This window comes from Elephantulus edwardii, unplaced genomic scaffold (assembly GCF_000299155.1).
Source record: "Elephantulus edwardii isolate Elephantulus edwardi_28Jun2011 unplaced genomic scaffold, EleEdw1.0 scaffold00132, whole genome shotgun sequence".
Lineage (NCBI taxonomy): Eukaryota > Metazoa > Chordata > Mammalia > Macroscelidea > Macroscelididae > Elephantulus > Elephantulus edwardii.
Window position 1 is genome coordinate 4,162,241 of NW_006399882.1, and position 21,505 is coordinate 4,183,745.

Consider the following 21,505-nt stretch of genomic DNA (forward strand, 5'->3'; position numbering starts at 1 on the left):
CATTACTGCATGTTCCTTAAAAGTAAAATGCAAAAGTAAATGGAAACAAACAACCTTGCAGAATTTATTTTATACAGCTGAGTTAAGTAAGCTATAAAAATGTCAAGTAATTCTCTCTTTGTAATCCTTTGTTGACATGGTTTTACATATTAATCACTCTGGAAAGTTTCTGAACTCTGTTTAATAGCAGATCTCCTTTCTTGATTGTCTCTTGGTACTGCCAGTTCTTGCTATCAGGTCTGTAAATGAAGAAAAAGATGTATTATTTACCAGTCACATTTACTTACTCCATGGCAACAGTTCTTAAACCAAGTTAAAAAAGGCACTAAAAGGGTGTCTTATTCTGAACAGTGTAACAAATGACACACAAGACGGAAGTACCTGTTGGTTTCTACAATTTCGTTCACTTTATCTATTTTGCAGTGTAGTCTCCCAGCAGCGATAAATCTGGAGAGTTCCCTACGTGAGGAGAAAAAAGTGTTAGCTCCATAGAGAATTCTTAGAGTCAAAACGGAAGTAAATACATTATTCTTTTGCCTTTCAAGGTGGCATTTAGTTTCCTTTCAAGCCTGAGCTATTGAGTATGTCACAGTAAAGATCCCCTCCTAATACACTGTGGGATTAGGTCACCTCAGAGTAAGTATGACCCGAGCAGTTCATATGTACATGAAGAACAGGTGTCCCATAAAACTACTGAAGGTGCACAGAGGAGTAAAGTTTACAGGGGCAGAAGAGAACGAGAAAAAAATGTCCGGTTTCTTTCAGCTTAACTCAAGAGACAAGTAACTCTCAGAGTCTTAGGAAGGAGGAAAGAAACCCCCATGCTTTGAAAGTATAAGAGGCCAGAATAATATCCAACATACAAGGACTGCAAGTATGTTTTGGTTTTTGTTGTTGGGTTTTTTGGTTGGGTTTTTTTTTCCATTTAGAAAAAAAAGTGAAAAAGATTTATTAAAGCAATGCAAAGGAGGCATGGCTGGTAAAAGATGCTGTGCAAAGAGTTCAAGAGCAAGTGAAGAAGGGGGAGAAAGACCCCTGGAAAAGTCAGGGGTGGACCCAAACCTTAAGGCATGTTGCCCGGAGGAGAGAGTACAAATATGTTTTGAGCATATTAATGCAAGTAGAAAGACAACAGTTACACCTGCACTTCAAAAATTAGCACCAGTAGTGGAACAATCAAAAGACAGTAATTAGGCAACAAAAAGAAATGTTATTCAAATCAAGAAGGACACAGAGCAATACCTTTTCCACAAATGGAGTGATCCTATGGATAAACAGAAGATCCTAAAAAATCCACAAGAAAGCTTTTATAGCATAATAAATGAATTCAACAAAGATTCAAGGTAAACAAGCAAAAAAAATTTTTTTCAACAAAGTGAAATAAAGTGGGACGAGGAAGACTTAATATTGTAAAGGTCTAAGTAATGCCAACCTATAGAATCAAAGCAATTCTAATACAAATTCCAATAGTTGCCTTTGCAAAAAAAGGAAATGCCAATCTTCAAATATATATGTAACTGCAAAGGATCTCAAAGAGCCAAAACAAAGCTGCAAAACCAGGCAGGAGTCACCACTTCCTGATCTTAAACCTAGAACTACAGCAATAAGAACAACCTGCTATTGGTATCATGATTGATAAAAAATAGTGACATGCAATTCAGAAGTAACTCCATTCAGCTCTGATCAACAGGTTCTCAACAAAGGCACCAAGTCCATCACCACCAAGTCAGCCTCTTTAATAAATGGTTCTGGGGACAAGTGGATTTCCATAAACAACCTAGAGCCATACCTCATGCCATAAATTAGAAATGGATCACGGCCCGAAATGTACAAACTAAAACCTAAATGTCATTTGGTAACTAGTTTTTACACTTTAACAAAAGATGAAGTAGATTAATTGTACTTTATCAAAATAAAGTACTTTTGTTAGTAAAAAGACAAAAAGTTAAAAGTTCAATACTCAGAATAAGATATAAAGAACTGAGAGTTCTTAAGTGATCTAATTTTTAACTGGGCAAAAGACTTGAATAGATATTTCACTGAAGTACAGATGGCCTACAGATATAGACATAAAGATGATCAATGCCATTTGTAAAATTAAAATGAACTGCTTTTGAATCAACTCCAACTCCACCCCCCCACCAGGTTTCTGAGGCTGTAAACTGCACAGAAGGAGACTGGCCGTCTCTCTCCTGAGAAGCTGGTTGATGTGAGCCACCAGAGGCTTGGCCTTTGGGCTGGCCATACAGCTCGCTGGGGAACATGCCATCACAGTGTCAGTAGGGCTTTGCAAAGAAATCAGAAACTGTAAGGAGACAACACTCTTTACCTACCCAGATGCCCACAGTTAAAAACACAAAAAAATACAGATGCTGGTGAGAATGAGCAGAAAGTAGAGCCTTCAATCATTGTTGGTGGAATTGTGAGATGGTACAATCACTATGGAAACAGTTCAGTGGTTCCTCACAAAGTTAAGGAATTCCTCTCTGGGCTTATTTATACTCAAACTCTTGAACGCAGAAACACAAAAGATGATAATTTGTCAATGTTCACTGTGCTATGCAGCACTATTCACAACAGCTAAAAAAATGCAAATAGCCTAAATGTCTATCAGTAGCAAAATGGATAATCCAAATGTGGGACAATATATTCAACTTATTACTCAACTGTAAAGAGAAACGAAGTTCTCATAAGGTTGCCTACAACATGGATGAACCTTGAAAAACATTCTCTGTCACTGCCATCTAGTCAGAAGTGACTCATAGCTGACCTCCAGTGGCCTTTCAGAGGCTGTAAGTTTCCCATTTTTCTCATGAGGAGACCCACCTTTGGGCTAGCAGCACAGCTCTCTTCAGATGACACCAGCAGACCACTACCTGTCACCGGCAAGCAGCCCTGACTGAAGAATGCCCTCTGCTGTTCCATGCTAGAGCTTGGTTGTCACTGACACCCAAAGATGACAGTTCAGCTCTTGCCTCCCATTCCCAGAATCAGCAGTCCAGTCCAGGTTTTCATGTGCCTTTCACAAAGACACCAATCGAGGTTCGGATTCTGTCATCTGTCTGGTCTTCCAGGTACTCTACTTACTTCATATCCATCCTGACATTTTCTTGTGTATCTGACAGACATACCACTCCATATTCCCTCCAGTTCAGCTACACTACCATTCTCAGACGTTCATGTATGTTTATGTGTGCTTTTTTTTTTTCCTACCTAGAAAGCTCTTCTCCAGCACTTAAATGGTCACAAGAAGCTATTTGTATATGGGTCAAATTCTAGTTCACGTACATACTCTGTTTCATAATTATGTTCCCGTTACCAGGAGTAATCTGTACACAGGTTCCTGGTTAAAGCAAAGTTCTAACTAGCACTTTAAGTTAGCTATCAAGTTCAGTTGTCAGCTTTCGATCTAAAATATTTTTCTAACATTTACTTTGTTCCAATCAATCTAAGTAAGCACATGCCAAGAGTCCTCAGTTTCCCTGACCCCTGGCACTTTCTGTAAGCCCTCAGGACAGTGTCTCCTACTAGGCTGCTGCTGTTAGGTGTCATCCAGCTGGAACCATAACTGGCCCCCCAGCAGTTGCCAGAGTCAGTAAAGCATACAGGCGGCTCCTGCCCACCCTTCTACAGAGCAGCTGGTGGATGTGAAGGTGGCACAACTCTTCACCATTAATCCACCAGAGCTCCCTACATAGGCAACTGCAGTAAAATTACTGCGTACTTACTGAAGGAAAAGAACTTAAAAATGAAACATCGTTCCTATGGAAAAAAATGCATGGAATTTCAAACAAACCAACAACCAACATAAAAATAAAATCCTGGACAACTCCCAACATATGGTTTCGACATTAAGCATGTCAGCAGCAGTAATGCTTACACAATTAATGGGCCTTCCTTTTCTCCTGTGGCAGTAATACTGAGTCTAGGGAAAGATAAGGAAGAATAATGTATGATTATTGTTCAAACTTACTCAATAGGCTCATTTTAAAAAGAAATTACACCTAAAAAATAAAAGAAGAAAAGGAATCCACAAATCCCTGAAATCCATGTAGAGTCAAGGTAGGCATCAGTAATTTAAAACAAAGTCTTCCTCTTTGGCCTATACAACTGGTCTGAGGACGTGAAAAAAATAACCCAACAAAATGTTACAAATAATATGCTACCTCACCTTGACACTGCCTGTCCTCAGGATGACTTAAGAAATGTTGTTATGTGTCTAATGACACTCTACTGCTTCTGGGCATCTTCTCATCCATAATTTAATTTGTCCCTCACATTCCACCCAAACAGTTAAGAAACTGACAAAATGAACAGAATCTAACCAGGGCCACAAAGCTACTTAGTGGCAGAGCTGGAACAAGAAATCTAGGCTGATTCTAACATTGCACCCACCAGAGTAAGTTCCACCAGTGATGGAAACGCTTGTTCATAATGTCTGCTACACCACCCCAATGAGCAACTCTCAAGCAGAGGTCTCCAAACCAGAACTTACAGACCAGCCAAATTTAGAAAGTAAACAAAGACAACCCAGAGTTACTGGTCATCTATGCTGGTAATCATAACAAAAAAATACTATCAATGTCTTTTTTCCTGTCAAAGGAAGAAAATGAGAAAATTTCTCATAGAAATATTTGTGTGACAGAGATTAGCACCTATCCACTTCATGAAGTATAAATTTTATCTAAAAAACAACCAAAGAATAAATCCATAAAAAAATACTAGTACGTGTGAAATGTTTAGGGATGAACTATAATGGTACCAGAAAATTATTTGGACGTAAATTTAAAAAAGTAAAGATGGAGCAGTATGAGATAAAGCAAGTAAAATCAAATGTTAACTACAAAGTTGAGAATTCACTGTGTAAGTCATTCTTTGCATCTGAAATTCTTCACAATAAAATGTTGGAGAAAACACAACTACTAAAAGGAGAAATGTATTCTATAAATGAAATGTAGTATTATTTAAAATCACTCTGCTCTTTCATTGTAGAAAATTGTTTAGAAGGTCTTGTTTGGGAACCACTGATCTTAAACAACATATGAAATCAAAGCCCCATACCCACTGCCATAGAATTAAATGCACCTCAAACACCAGCTATTCTGTATATTCCCAGACTACTTCCACTACCCTGGTCCACGTCACTCCAACATGCCCTCCATAAGCGAATGAGCAGCCCACCTAGTCTCCCTGTAGCCTCGATTCCTGAAAAGCACAGCTGGGGTCCAAGTCTCCAAAACTCTCATACTCACACACATAGCCCTGTGCTTAATACGGTCCAGTGGCTTCCCACTGCACTTAAGACAGAGCTGCACACCGTGGCCCACAAGACCTCACACAAACATGCCTCTGCCTTCCTATGCAACCTCAGCACCTCCTATCTGCCTGCTCACTCACTCTATCACACACTCTCTCTCTGCAACATCAATGCTTAAAGTTTTTGCATCTGTTTTCCTTTTTCTGTCCCTAGAGCTCCAGATGGCTGACAGTCTCTCAATTCAGGCATCAGAGCAAATCTCACCTTCTCAGGCCATACCTTAAGCAGAATTCCTAAGACACGGAAGCACCACTATCTCCACAGCCTTATTTCCATCCAAAAGAAACTCATATAATTTTATTTTTCTTTCTTACTATAAAGGAAATCAAAAGATAAACTGCACTGGGAAAGTCTGCTGTCAAGGACATCTCCAGAGTACCGAAGAGAAATGTCGTCAGTCTGGAAGACTAAGGTGCGCCTGATCCAGGCCATCTTTGCAATTGTGTGCTATGCATCAGAAAGCTGGACAACAATTAGGGATAATAGAAGACAATGATGCCTTTGAGCTGTGGTGCTGAAGAAGAGTATTGAATATACAACGGACTGCCAGGAGAACAAACAGTTTCACCCTGGAGAGGGTGAAACCAGGCTGCTCCTTGGAGGCAAGGATTCTGAAGCGTCCTCTGACGTACTATGGACATGTTGCAAGGAAGTCCTTAGAGAGGGATGTCATGCTTGGGAGGATGGAGGGACAACACAGGAGGGGAAGACCCTCGAAGAGATGGATTGATTCAGTGGCTCGGATAATGGGGGAGGAGTGTCAGAGACAATAAGGTTGGCTCAGGACAGAGCAAGGTTCGGAGCTGTTGTACAAAGGGTCGCTATGAGTCACAGGCGAGACTCCACAACACATAACAATGACTATACAGAATGAATGTCCATGAAGACAAGGACCTAAAACTAAGTCAAACAAACCCTAAGGGCTCAGCAAGTACTGGCTGAATCAGTGATTCAAGTGCTGAAAGCCTACGTTTGACAGGTAATCTGGATAGACTCGCACCAGTGATCCAAAACATGGATGGAAATATCAGAGAACCCAGATCGTTGATTTTCCTCAGAGGCAATGATGTGGCAGCGGCATGGTCCACAGAGGAGGAACAAGACTATTTTTGACAACTAGTCTAATGATCTACAGCAAATTTCTTCTGTTTCCCCACCTGTCAAGGGAAGCAACAGATTACGAGCAAGGCAGAAAAGACAGACACACTACTGTTCTGATGTCAGAAAAATCCTTCATGTACCCTTCCCTGCATCTCCTAAAATGAAGACAGGTGATGCAAAACAGAGAAAATCGCCAAGTTCATAGTATTAATTAGAAGACAATTTAAAACAATTAGTTATGTTAAAGTATTACTTAAACTTACTGATCAATGAATTCCACACCAACACCAAAGGCCTCTGCCATATAGCCCAGTGTCAGTGACCGGTAGGATTCCAGCAGTTGGCTGTAGGCATGAATTCTCATTTCTCTTACATAGTATCGATAATGAGGAGCAAACAGCCAGTCTTTTTTCATTTCTTGTTCCACAATAGCTACAAAGAAAAAGATGGAAAATTATAACAATCTCCCTTTCAGGCTAAGAGAGTAAAAACAAAAGCAATCCTAGTTGCATCCAGTCAAACAAGTTGAGAGTCTCATCACCCCCATTCTCAGTGACGGAGGAGGTACAGGGGCTGCAGAAAGACCAGCTGTGCTGTCGCCCACTGACACAGCTGACACAGCACCGGCAGCAAAGTGTGCCTTCCAGGGCAGGTGACGGCCGAAAACAACATATAAAGATTTTAATCACAGACCTCTTTTTACTCTCTTAAGCAAAATGCAAAGTCATTTTTTTAAACAATTATGTCAAACAGTAACAGCAGGTATAGTAACAAATTGAAAGCTTATAAAAATAGAAAGTGGTATAAAATCAGACATTACAAAATAACGTAGCAATAAAAGGATGGACTGGTAAATTCTATTTTAAGAAGGTTTCCAAGGCTCGAAAATATGAGAAAGTAGAAAGCATATTTGTAATAGTAAATAGCACTGTTCTATAAAGCTCTCTCTTAAACCAGTAAAATCTGTAATAAGTTATAACAAGTTATTCACATGGGTACAAATCTTTTTTTCTGAATAAATGTTGTAAATCACTCCTAGAGAAAGTGAAAATATAGCAATAAACATAAACACCAGGTCCCTGCTACTGCAGGTACAAAATTTTCAAAAGGGCAGACAGAGAGGAAGAAATAAAAAAAGGACGAGTTCACAGAGTTGCAAGTTCCATGAAAAAAATCAAATAGTGAGTGACACAGCAGTGTGACCAGGAAGCCCTGCCCTTGACAGAGTGGTCAGAGAGGAGCTCTGAGCAGCCAGCCAAGCAGTCAGGAGCCCAAAGAGATGCACACCATGAGCGAGAAGCGGGGTCAGCACAGGTACATTCTAGACAGACTGAGGGACAGCTAGCTACGAGGACTTGAGAGGTGAGTAAGAAAAAGGACAATCAGCGGTAAGTGATTTTTGGTTCAAACTAGATGGAAATTTCTGGAGAAGGACCATAATTGTTTTGTTTTCATGGTTTGGGAGCTTGCTTTTTGGGGAAGGACAGGACAATATTTACAATTACTCTTTGGCAGTGTTCAAGTGGATTAACCTATCAGATATGTTTGTCAAGACATCAAGGAGGCATTCGAGCAAGGCTGGTGATTCAAGAATGTGGTAGTCACGGGTAAAGCCTCACAGCCTGCTGGAACCCAAAAGAGGGTGTCTGTGAGTCAGAATCAACTTGATGGCAGTGGGCTTGGTTGAGCTCTGGTGGCACAGTTGTTAACGCATTTAACTGCTAATCAAGAGGCCGAGAATTCAAACCCAGTGGCTGCTCTGTGGGAGAAGGATGTGACAGTCTGCTTTACACTAATGATTTACAGCCACAGGAACCTGGAGGGCAGCACTACCTTGTCTGTACAGGGCTGCTGTGCGTCAATCAACTCAACAGCAGTGAGGTGCAGAGCACATGAAATCAACGCAATCTGGTGTACACTACGAGAGAATGCAGGCGGAGGCGAGGGCAATGCCCAGCCTGAGCCAGCAAGTGACCGACTGAGGGCGAACAAAGAGGATCCACAGAAAACACGAGTGCATCACTGTGCCAAGTGCAAGAGGTGCTCAGTGTGAAAACAGCAATGACGAAGGAGGGGTATGAGAGACCCAAAGGGACACCAACGACTTCAACGTTGCATGCGCATGCTCCCTGATAAAAAAGCAAACAATGGGTGCATCTCGGAGACTGAAACACTAAAAACTCCTTAAAATAAGTCCTGAAAACTAGGACTAGAAAGTTCTTAAAACTGGAAGCTCCAGGAACTCCATTCGTTCAGTTTAACGCTTTATTTTCAGTAACAAATATACAGTCACCTCTTAAAAAATACTGTTTTAATGACTGGCTGTGTAGTGACATGGAGAGACATTTCCCCTAAATAGTCAACAGGAAAAGTTAGTTATAGCCATGTAATACACAATCCACCCAGAGAGGCACAAAGGTGTCAGGTCTGGCAGGTGTTATCTGCATGTGCACGTGCGCGCGTTTGTGTGGTAGATCTGTTTCCTTTTTAAACAAGACAATTGGAAAGATGCAAACCAACATTATTTCTGAAGATTTTTTCCTTTTTAAAAAGATATTACTCATAGAAAAGTTGTGCGTATTTGGAGAAGCAATAGGCCTTACATTTACCACCATATTATAAAAGAAAAGGACACAAATAACAATGACCTCAAATCATAAAAAAATTATTTAACTACTTTTACATATTCAAAATGACAGGAAAATGTCTACATTTGGATAAAGTTTCATCTAAAATGTTAAAATAAAAGGTTGTTAGTGAAGGGAGGGAAAGTAAAATGTTAATTCTGTTCAAAAGGTTTCCAAAAGCCACCAATTTCATTATACTAAGATGACATTTCCCCCTCTGAATTGTAAATTTAATTATATAACAGACATTTACACAGAACTCAACAGTTTACCGGGCACAGTGATAATGTCAGGATAACCAGAGATAAATGAAAGCATAAGGCTTGCCCCAAGAAAAGTAAAGGGTTCATCTCTTGTAAAAATAGGATAACAAACAAACATAACAAATGCATGAATAGAAAAAGACAAAATAGAAAATGGAACATCCTAACAAAAAGGTGTACTCACCAAATGAGTAAAAAAGAGAACTCGGATTCTATAGAAATGACATACCAACAAGGGCTGCATCATCTTCCAAGTTTACAGACTTCAACAATACCACCTAACCAGGGGATACCCTATTCTCATTCGCTAATGGTTGTGAATATATGAGATGAGGAGAGCATTGTAAGGATACTGTAAGATCTCTCTTACAAGACAAGCACAGTCATGGGTAAAGAGACTGATGCCCAGCAGTGGTTATCAGGGCAGCAGGACGAGGAGGGAGGAAGCAGCGTTCTTGAGACTGTCTTCTGGGATAGGAAACCCAGCACCACACCTGAGTGTAGGAAGTTCAGCATGATCCCTATAAATAATGACCCTCATGGACAGAAGGGCGTGGTGAAGAAAGACTAAGTCAGCCACCAAAATCACAAACACTCAGGCTTACAAGAGGGGAGAACTCAATGGGACGTGGCTACCTCCATGACAAAGCCCACCAGGGCACAACAGATGATCCTAGTTAGAGTGGGGAAAAGCAGAACAAAACCCAAATCCTCAACAGCAGTCAGGCTAACTAGGCCCAGAGAGGCCTCCTGAGATGCTCTTTAAACCCTGAACCAAAACTATGTAAGATCCCCTTCCAACAGAAAAGCAGTGCACGTACACATCAGACCAGAGCTCTGCTGGAAAACAAAAATATAAATAAAATCAATGTTTATTCACAGTAAAGATGAAAAAAATAAGGGACAAGGAATTAAAAAAAAAAAAAGCAGAGAGAGGAAAAAAGACCCCGTTCACTGCCATTTGTCACCTGTGACTTCTAGAGCCCCACAGGGCAGAGAACACAGCCCTGTGGACTTCCAAAGCTGCAGACCATCCCACCCTTGCCTCTCAGAACAGCCAGTAGGGTAATAAGACTGACCATGTGGTTAGCAGCCCAGATCCTAACACACTGCACTATCTGAGCTCCTGGCAGGGAACTCAGAGGACCAAAAATGGAGCAAACAGAACACAATGTGAAAAACACAACTGTGGTTGATCAATCTGTGTAGAAAATGTCAAAGGGGACCCTAATTTGCTGTATAAACTGTCAGCTTATTAGGTTTTAAAAATGGGGCCTATAGCCAATCACTCGCTCGCTGCCAGAGTTGGAGGAGACTTGGGGTTGGCCCTCTAGGGGGTTTTCAGAGGCTGTAGATTGCACAGGAGGAGACTGCATTGCCCATCTTTTCCTGTGGAGCAGCTGGTGGATTTGAACCACCAGAGCCCCCTAGATGGCCAATAAGGACGTGAAAGAACATTCAGTGTCACTAGCCATTTACTCACTCACTGCCTGTGAGTCGGTTCCAACTCAGTGACCCTTCATCGGTATTCACAGACTTCAATTGTAATGGAGGAGAATGCCCATCTTTCTCCCACAGAGCTACTGCTGGATGTGAACATCCAGGGGCACACTGCCTCTGTGTTAGCAGCTCAACTCACTGTGGACTATGCTACAAAAAAGCCCTCACTAGTTATTATTGTGTGTCATCAAGTTGGACCAAGACCCATAGCTGACCATCCAGTGGGTTTTCACATGAATGGAAACTGCCCAGCTTTCTCCCAGGGGCAACTAGTGGATTCAAACTGCATGCCACTGAGTCACCACGACGCCGTTCCCCGATGGGTGGCACACATCATGGGGAAATGCAAATCAAGACTACACTGAAACGACATTTCCACTAGAATGGCTCAAATAAAAAAGATAAACAACAGCAAGTATTAAAAAGATGTAGAGAAATCAGAACCCTCACAATGGGGAATGTAAAATGGTACAGCTACTTTGGAAAACAGTTTGGCAAATCTGAACAAGTTAGAATCACCTCACAACCCAACAATTCCATTCCTCGGTATACCCTCAAGAGAAATAAACACCCGTGCCCTCACAAACATTTATGCACAAAGGTACATACCGGTTAAAAAATGGAAACAACCCAACTGGCCATCAATCGATGAATGGATAAAATGTAGCACATCTGTACAATGAAGTATAATTGTCAAAAAACAGGACGAAGTTCTGATACAGCCTTCCTAGATAAGCCTTGAAAATATTATGCTAAGTGAAAGACAGTACAAAAAGTTGCATATCGTATGATTCCACATATATGAAACCTCCAGAAGAGCTAATCCATGGAGACACTAGAGGAGTGGTTGCAGGGCCAGGGGGACAGCGTTGCTAGTGCACACAAGGTCCTCCTGCAGGGATGAAAATGTTAGAAGAATGGTGACGTGTGCACAATCTTAGGAATGTACTCACGACCATGAAATAAGGTCAATGTATTGCACGTGAGTTCATTAAAAAGGGGAGAGGACCCAACATAAAGGCTCTGAGAATGCAGAGAAGTAGGAGACTCACTGAGAGAGAAGCCAAGGTTTGAGGGAGACCCTTGGGCAGAGAGAGAAAAGGGCTGTAAACACAGCTTGTGTGCAAGAGCAGCCATGTTGTATGAGAGGGCCTAGAAAAACCTGTCCCCACATTACACGAGATAAGCTGCAAGGACTCTCATCAGGAAGCCTAAAGAAAAAGTGCTTTACACACGTTTAACTATTTAGGGGCCAAAACTCACTGCACAAGTAGCATAGATTCCCTGCCCTATTCTGAATTATCGCAAATGCTATCTATTTAAGCAAAAATTGTGTGAAATTGGCAAGATAAAACATTTTAGGAAAATCATGTGGAAACAATCTCATGGTCAACCTGACACAAGTAAATTCATCTGCCACCTTATGTATGCAGAACACCAAATGGTTGGGAAACAAAATGAAAACCCAGCAAATTTGAATAGGCAGAACCGCCAGCAATCAGCTTTGGCAGAACACCACCTGTATATTCAAAAGATTATTTTCTCCATCATAGCGCTTAAAACCAGTTTGCAAATCAACACAAATATTTAGCAACTGTATAAATAACATTCCTGAAAGCAACAGTTGATTAACATCATCCCAGAAGAGTTGGAAGTTGCTTACATTTTCCCCAAAATAAATGAGTACTTCCAGCCATTTGCTCACTTCTGCCTCACACCCTTCAAAAGGCAACAAGGGCATGCCTGGAAAACATCTTAGAAAAAGGACCACATGGGAAATGTTTTGGTTTGGGGTTTTTTTTCTGTTACATGTTCTTCTGTGTTTGTTCTCATAAACCTTTTAAAATATTAAACCTTTAAAATATGAACTATAAAACCTTTAAAAGTAATTCTTAGCTTTTAAGCCAAACAAAAACATGCTGCAGCTTGCTGATCAATTTCTAAACAAACGAAAAATACTCAAGCATGTACAGCTCTCTGTATACTTTTTTCCAGATACATGAAAACTCAAATACATAGAAAGCTGATCAAGAGTTATGATGAAGGCAGAAGACAGAGGAGTGAGTTCATCCTTACCTAACGACTGGAAGAAAACTGAGTAACGGCATTCATAGAGTGAAAACAGATACTGCCGAACTGCCGGCAAGCTGTGTAACACTTCCAGAATCTCTGCTCCTTTAATAACCTGGAAATTAAAAGAGAAAAAGAACACAAACACAAACCAATAAACATAGGCTTTAATGATTATTGGGTATTTAAATTAGAAAAGTAATCTGTGAATGTGAATACTGCAAAATCAGTCCTTACCTTTTCCCTAAGATCTGGTCTTTCCAAGGCAATCATGCTGACATAGACAGTGTAAGTCACAAAGGTCTTATAGTCCATAAGCTCGTAGGATGTGAATGTTGACACCGTGTCAAGAAAGAGCTCAGCTGCCTGCTTGAAATCGCGGATGGCCACACAGTAAAGGCCCTGATAGACTTTCAGGCGATTTCTCCTGTCCCAGTCTCCTCCTTCTTCTATTAAGCTAGAAGAGCAAAACAGTACGTTACAATCTGGAAATGGATAGTATCACTGTTCCAAAATTCTGAATTATTTTCAAAGTGTGAGGATGGTGCAAGATAGAAAATAGGGTTTGGATCTTTTGTTCATAGGGTCACTGTGAGTCATACTCGATTTAACAGCACCTAACAACAACATACCACTTTTAAGAACTTGAACCCAAAAGAAATATTTTTAAAAATACTTTTTAAAAGATTTTGCTAAACATGTACATCAATTAACTGACCAAACTGACGACATGTAAATAAAATAAGCAGATCTCCTAAGTCAATCTCTTGCTCACAGCACCGTTATTTAGAGGGAAAACATACGCCCTCACTGCCCCCCATACCAAAGAACCTTTTGGCCTTTTCTGTGTTCCGTGTGATGAGATCATTGTCCATGTAAAATAGGCCGATCCTGAGCAGATAGAAGACGATATCCAGCCGGTGCCCCAGGGCCACAGTTTTGTCATATGTCTTCCGAAATGCCGTTAGAGCTCCTTCCTAGCAAACAACCAAGGGACCAGATAAGAGAAGACGAAGAGATGCTACACCTCCCTTCCAAAATTCACAGCTGCGTGAATCAAACTCTTTATACATGGTGATTTTTGTTATGTGTCTGGTTTTATTTTATGTAATCAGTAGCTATGGCTCATAGGTTTCTAAGACAGACTAGTAAGAAAGTAATAAGAACATTTAGCACTTGGATCTTATGGTCTAATTACTATCCCCCACTTAAAGGAACAAGGGTCCTTAGGAGAGATTCATGACTCTCATTTGCAGAAAGAGAAAAAAAGAAAATAAGCCTACAACATCTTGTTGTACCAGAAAATGAAGAAAACCATTGGCATCATTGTAAAAAAGATGAAGGAATGAAATAAAATGAAGAATGACTACACTTGAAATAAATATTGTTTATATTTTTTTTTAAAAAAAGGAACTGTCTTTAAGAAGTCACTAATAAAATTGCAACAAACTGAGCACTAATCATTGTTAACACAATGAAGAATAATTTTCCATAAAGCTCACTAAGAATTTAGTAATACAAAATAAAATGTAAGATGCAAAAGAGAGTAAGGAGACTGAGGGAAAAGCAATATGAGAAAGACAATTCTTTCTAGAACAATGCCATTCAATAAAATATGGAGAAAATATAGTATTAGTGCATCACCATTTGCTTCCCCAATGGTCCAATGGTGATTCAAGCATGTTCTTCAAAGCTTGAATCAAAAGCTACAGGGTTCTCATTCACTTGTAATACATTAATGAGCTAACATCAAAACAAATCCCCCACATACAAATAAAACTGGAACACAACTATTAATCTTTTTAAAATGTTTTATGTCTTTACCAAATTAAATCAAATGGGGGTGTGGGGGAAAGCAACTTGTTTTAAATAACTTAACATGTAAGCAAGTACCAGGTACTTGTCTAAGATTTGCCTCAATCTTGAATCTTCAAGTAAGAACTGTCAATTAAAAATCACTGATCCAGAAACTGAGATTCAGAGATACAAGAAATCATAAGTATTGATCTTGGAATTAAAACCCAGGCAGGTACACTGTTTAACCTTAAGAAGAGTCAAAGCCTTGGAAAGAGGCCCCAGATGAGCGAAGCACTCCTTAAAATGAGAAATAAGGTGGGAGGCATCTCACTACCTGATTAGGAGGGACTGGTCCTTGGAGAGGGACATCATGTTTGGGAGAATGGAGGGTGGCACAGGAGAGGAAGACCCTCGATGAGATGGACGGATTCTGTGAGTGGAGCAGTGGGAATGAATGTGTTTGAGACAACGAGGTTGGCACAGGATAGAACGGTGTTTAGGGCTCTTGTACACAGGGTCACTATGAGTCACAAACGACTCAATGGCACATAACAACAACAAAACAACTACACTGACGTGGTATAATGAGAGACACACAGATCAATGGAATACAATAGAAAATCCAGAAATCAGCCTATCTACCTATGGTCAATTGATTTTTTACAAAGAGATGAAATCAGTTAAGTGGGGAAACGACAACCTTTTTTAACAAATAATGCTGGCAAAATTAGAAAACTACCTGGAGAAAACTCAAGCAAGATCCACACCTCACTCCATAAAAAAAAACCAACTCAAAATGGATCATTGACCTAGGACTAAAACCAAGGACTATACATTTCATTAAAGAAAAGGTTGGAAGGACTCTAGTTCTAATCCACAACATATAGTCTTCCAAGCATCTTGAAAACAACTACAACCAGGAGAGGATAAAATAGATGAATGAGACCTTCTAAGAATCAAATCCCTATAAACATCCAAAAACTTCTCTAACAGAGTAAAAAGGGAAGCCACAGATTGGGGAAAAATATTTGGTAATGACATGTCAGATGAGGGACTTATATCTAGAATTTATAAAATACTTGAGCACCACCACAAGATAAAGGTAAACAAACAACCCAACTGAAAAATGAGCACAGGATACGAACAGACACTTCACCAAAGACATTCAGATGGCTACCAAACACAAGAAGAAATGTTCAAAATACAAACAGACACTTCACCAAAGACATTCAGATGGCTACCAAACACATGAAGAAATGTTCAAAATCCCTAGCTCTAAGAAAAATGGAAATCAAAACAACTGAGTTATCTTCTCACCCCAGTAAGAACAGCAAAATTTAACAGAGCCGCAAACAACAAATGCTGGCAAGGTTGTGGAGAAACTGGAACCCTATTCACTGCTGGTGGGAGTGTAAAATGGTGCAACCACGATGGAAGGCTGCATGGCACTCTTTCAAAAAGTTGCAAATAGAAATACGATTTGACCCAGCAATTCCACTACTGGGAATATACCCTAAAGAGACCATAACTGACATCCAAACAGATATATGCACACCCATGTTTACTGCGACTCATGCAAGTTTCCTTTTTCAAAAGGAAATTATCTTTTCATAGAAGACCTCACTTATCTCACTCTCGCTGCCACAGAGCTGGAACTGATCCAGGGCTGATCCTCAGAGGGTTTTCAGAGGCTCTAAACTGCAAGGAGGCAGCTGCCCATCTCTCTCCTGTGAAGTCAATGGAGGACTCCAGGACCCACCACGTCGGGTTAGCAGCCCAGCTCCATAGATACATAAATATGCCACCAGGGCAGAGCCTGTGTTCATCTGGAATGCTTTCCAAGCTTGGCCTGCGTGAACTCTAGAGAGGGGAGCTCCTACCTTGTCACCTATCCGGCAGAGGTACTCCGCCTTTGTCATCATCGCATCCCGGATTTCACTCTCCCCCAGGTTCTTTTCTGCATCTTCCAGCTCCTCATCCAGACGTTTCAACTCTTCTTCGTTCGCCTTCTTCATTTTACTGAGCAGCTCCGTGTCCATCTGCCAGTCCAGGGATTTACACAAGGCTTCGTAATAAGGAGCCATATCTGAGAGCAAGAAAGAGGGAGACGATTTCTGAGTGGGTCACTTTACCTTCGTCTGTGTCCTCCCCCCCGTTTTCACCTGTCCGCAGGCGGATCATCCATCAGCCTCCCCCCCCAAATGCGGACAGAGCAGGGGCAGGGCCTGGGGCCGGGGGCGGCGAAGAGGGGGCAGGCCCTAAATGTCTGGGGCGGGAGGTTGCCATCAGGGACAGTCGCGGCCCTGGCCAGTCAATGTCAGCTCCGGGCTACGGCTACAGGCTACAAGTCTTCAATCAATGACAAGCCTAAGAGCAGGTTAAATGCGCTGAGCCTGTTCTCGCGCGTTCTCTTACACACTGATGTTTACACACACACAAACACCCACATTCAGCTTCCACACGGAAAGCTAATTCTCCCGCTCAGCTCAGGGATGCCCTGTCCGGGACCCGCAAAGTAGGGACGAGAGCTGGACCATCGGGGACCCCCGGAGGGACCCCAACACGGGGTGAGAGGCCCGTCCACCCCGTCGGCCGGAGCGCGGGCGCAGGCCGCTGACTCGGCGCCGCGCGGGCCTCACTGTTGTCGCGCACGGCCGCCATCAGCTCGTCGCGCACGGCCGCGTCCCCGCGGTGCTCCGGCAGGCTGAGCAGGAAGCGCAGCTGCGCGATGCGCAGGTCGGGGTTCTTGGGCAGGCCCTCCTCCTCCAGGTTCTCCAGCGGCATCTCGGCAGCAGAATCTGCACAGCCGGGAGAGAAACAGCAACTCAGCGGAAGCCCGCGGCGGCGGAAGCGGGAGGAGCCGGTGGACCCGGTGGACAGGCCCGGGGACTCCGGCTTCCGGCTTCCGTTCCGCTCGCGCCTACATCGCCCTCTGCTGGCCACCGCCGGGAGCGCCTCACCCAGCCTGCGCGCCGACGCCCCCGTGCGGCCTCTGGAGGCCTGAGAGTGGTTTGCAACTCTAGGATAGAGTAGGGTTGGCCTGTGGTGCTGTGTATCTTCGAGAGATCGAATCCTCCAGCTGTTTTTCAGAGTCAATATTCGAGAGATCGGGTCCTCCAGCTGGTTTTCAGAGTCAATATTCGAGAGATCGGATCCTCCAGCTGGTTTTCAGAGTCAATATTCGAGAGATCGGATCCTCCAGCTGGTTTTCAGAGTCAATAAATCTCACTGAAGGAGATTGTTGCATGTTGTAGTTGTCATGTGCCGCTGAGTCGACCAAGATCCATAGTGACCTTATGAACAATGGCTCTGAACCTTGCCCTGTTCAGAACCCCATTGCCACAATCACTGTGTCAATCTATCTCATCTAGACTCTTTCTCTTCTACACTGTCCCTCCACTCTTCCAAGCATAATGTCCTTCTCCAAGGACAGGTCCCTCCTAGCAACATGCCCAAAGTATGTGAGACCGAGCTTCCAAATCCTAGCCTTCAAAGAGCAACTTGCTTTCACCCTCTCTCTCCAGGACACACCTATTTGTTCTCTTGGCAGTCCATAGTATATTCAATACTCTTCTCTAGCACCACAACTCAAAGACTTCTGTAATTCTTAGTCACTGTCCAGCTCTCTAAGTAATTGTGAAGACCATGGCTTGGAGAAGGAGCACCTTAGTCTCTATACAGACATTGTTGCTCTTCAACACTATGAAGAGGTCCCTGACAGCAGAATTTCCTAATGCAGTTTGTCTTTTGATTTCCTGACTGCTGGTACCAAGAGTGTTGATTGTGGATCCAAGCAAGATGCAACTGTTAACAATCTCAAGGTCTTCCCAATGGATGGTGAGAATCTTTGGTTTTTTTGATGTTGAGATGCAAGCCACTGTAAAGACTTCAATTTTTTACCAGCAAACGCTTCAGGTCCGTCTCCATTTCAGCGATCAAATTTGTGTCATCTGCATTATGCAGGTTGTTGATGAGTCTTCCTCCAATCCTTATGCCACATTCTTCTTCATAAAGCTCAGCCTCCTGAATGATCAGTTCCACATATAATTGAATAGAGATTGAGAGAGGATACATCACTGACACACTCTTTTCTTTATTTTGAATCATGCAGAGTTCCCTTGCTCTGTTCAGACAACAGCTTCTTAGTCTAAGTATAGATTTCCGTTGAGCGCAATCAAGTGTTCTGGGATTCCCATTCTCCTTGACATTAGCCACAACTTACCATGATCCACACAGTCAAATGCGTTTGCCTAGTTGATAAAACACAACTTAGACATCCTTCTGATACTCACTACTTTCAGTCATGATGCATCTGACATCAGTAATAATATCGCTAGTGCCACTGCCTCTTCTAAATCCATCTTGTATTTCTGGAAATTCTCTGTCAATGTATTACTCTAGTTGTTTTTTGGATAATCTCCACCAAGATTTTGCTTTCATGCAATATTAGTGATATTGTTTCATGATTTCCACATTCTGTAGGATCACCATTTATGGAAATGGGAATAAATATGGGTCTCTTCCTGTTGGCCAGGCAACGGTCCTCCAGATTCCTTAACCTGATAAGCACACCAAAAACAGCAGTCGTTTGTTGAAATATTTCATTTAGTATTCTGTCAATTCCTGAGCCCCCCCCCTTTTTTTCCAATTCCTTCAGGACAGCTTGAACTTCTTTTATTATTATTATTACTTCTTGATCATATGCTACTGTCAGCCATTTTTTTCTGGTACAGTAATTCTGTGTATTCGCTTCCTTATCATTCTGTAACCTCTTTAAATACTGCAATTCTTTAAATACTGTTCTTCAGTTCCTTCAGCTTGAGAAATGTTGAGTGAGTTCTTCCCCTTTGATTTCCTGACTCGTTGCATATATTGAGAGCTGCTGTTTGAAATCTTCCCTTTGCTTTTAGCCATTTAATTTTCTGGGATTTGTTGTTTGCTAATTTAGTGCTTTGTTTTGGGGGGGTTCCCCCTAGATGAACAGAGCAAGCAATCTCCTCTCATCCATTGTACAGCATTGGAGGCTGGCAGGAAGTTCAGCTGTCAAACAGAGATGAGCTGTAAATGTGAACCCAACCCACTCCATTGTAATGGGAGACAATAAACTGCAAGTGAACAAAAATATATTTGCAAACATTGTTGCTTTTCACTTACATGTTTTAATCATGAGGTTGACTTTGTTTTCACAGTTGGTCTATTTATAGCTCCTCTGTTATGAAATACCTGTTTTGCTTTGTCAATTCCTTTGTGGCATTTTTTTCACTTGTTGATAAGTAAGCAATTCTCATACCTTAAGGATACTGTTTGTCAAGCATTAAATCTTTTTCTCTAATTTGCTTTTCTTTGTCTTATATTTTCCCCAATTTAAAAGTTCAAAATTTTTATAGAGATAAATGTATCAATCTTCTCTTTTATGGTGTCTGGTATTATTGCAAGAACTTTTGGAATCTATGGTTTTAAAAAATGTCTACTCAAGTTTTCCTTTTGTATGTTTATGTCTAAAAGGAATATTGGTGGCATAATTAGTACCTGTTCAAACAATAAACGAAAAGTCAACAGTTCAAATCCATCAGGCCTGTGTAGGAGAAAAATATAGCAGTTTGTTTCCATAGGGAGCTCTGATGTCTTCGCGGTAAGGAATTGCACTGCCAGCTCCAAGATAGATAGTCCAAATGTTCACCCTTCAGGGTTGCTATGAGTTGGAAATCAATTCCACTGTGGCAGAGTTTGGGTTTTAATATATTCATTCCCTTTCCCCCCCACACACAGTATTTAAATCTTAGTTCCATCTGGAACTTAGATATAAGGAGTAAGGTAGTGTACTTTAAAATAAGTTTTGTACTTACTATAAAAAAACAAAACCAAACCCAAAAAAATCCCACCAAAAAACCACCACCACACAGGGTGTGCCTGTATTTAAAAGCGGTAGTGCTGGACTAAGTCTGCAGCTTGGAGGCTCCTGTGAAGTGGTTGGATCCTGGAAGATGATTTCTCACATCTTGATGAGGGTCAGGTATGAAACATTTGGTTGGTTTTTGGGTTTTTTGTTCACAAGCGGGTGTAAGCTGATTGGACTGGCCAGATTTAGCTAACAATGAGCTGTGAGCTGGAAGTCTCTTGGTTTAGAGTCAACCAGCACTTGGTGGGTGTGCCTCTTATTTAAAAAGCTGTAGGGCCCTTGAGACTGTGGCCCTTAGGTCTAGTGTTCATTGATTTGAGGATGATGATTCTTTTAGGTGGTACAGCTGTGGGTTGTCTATTTGCTGTACTGAGGTAACTTTGGGTTGCTGTGATGCTGAATGTTGTGTCATAGGTGTGTCAAATGCCATAACGGTTTCCCATCATGGACAGTATTTGGTGGAGCTCCCAAACAGATTCAGGTTTGGAAGAAGGAGTGGCATTCACTTCCTAAACCACATGCCTTTGGAAACTCCATGAACATAGAGAAACGATGATAGTTACAGAACAAGGTTCAGGTCTTTTGTTCATATGGTCACTATGAGTCATACTCAAATTAATTGCACTAATAACATCAACATAAAAAAAAACCAACCAAAACACCTCCCAAAGGCCAAAAACCTGTGAACTTATTTTTCCAGCTAAGAACCTATAACTTAATTTAGGATTGGAGAACAGAAAATATTTATTTACAATTAGCTCTGTTCATCCAAAATAGAGCTGGTTTAGTGATATGGAGTTGTGCTGCCAACCCAAAGACTCACAGTTCAAGTACACCAGCTGCTTGGCTGAAGAGATATGGACAACTTCCTCCAGTGTGGTTTACTGCCTCTGAAAACCCACTGGAGGGTCAGCCAAGAGCTGGGTTAGAT

General features: G+C 41.5%; 1 protein-coding gene across 2 annotated transcripts; it reads right to left on the reverse strand.

Annotated features, from left to right (window-relative positions):
* Positions 1–40: 40 nt before the first annotated feature.
* On the reverse strand, positions 41–17,651 carry PSMD6 (proteasome (prosome, macropain) 26S subunit, non-ATPase, 6). 2 transcript variants are annotated; one of them, XM_006893836.1, is made up of 8 exons: positions 17,315–17,651; positions 16,556–16,761; positions 13,710–13,855; positions 13,116–13,335; positions 12,885–12,993; positions 6,682–6,850; positions 382–459; positions 41–239 (listed from the first exon to the last, which is right to left on the reverse strand). In XM_006893836.1, exons 1-8 carry the CDS (start codon positions 17,457–17,459, stop codon positions 143–145), a joined length of 1,170 nt encoding a protein of 389 aa, XP_006893898.1. In that variant the 5' UTR covers positions 17,460–17,651; the 3' UTR covers positions 41–142. The 2 variants fall into 2 exon arrangements, with proteins under 2 accessions (XP_006893898.1, XP_006893899.1); XM_006893837.1 differs by having other exon boundaries at positions 17,432–17,459.
* Between the last annotated feature and the right edge of the window lie 3,854 nt (positions 17,652–21,505).

Bases quoted from the DNA above. Each gene is read 5' to 3' on its own strand.
- PSMD6 (XM_006893836.1), bottom strand. From the start codon at position 17,459: ATGCCGCTGGAGAACCTGGAGGAGGAGGGCCTGCCCAAGAACCCCGAC. The intron at 16,762-17,314 runs GTGAGGCCCGCG...TCTTGCTCTCAG, and splicing joins GGCGGCCGTGCGCGACAACA to ATATGGCTCCTTATTACGAA. The intron at 12,994-13,115 runs GTAAGGACTGAT...TTTAATTTCCAG, and splicing joins GACCAGATCTTAGGGAAAAG to GTTATTAAAGGAGCAGAGAT.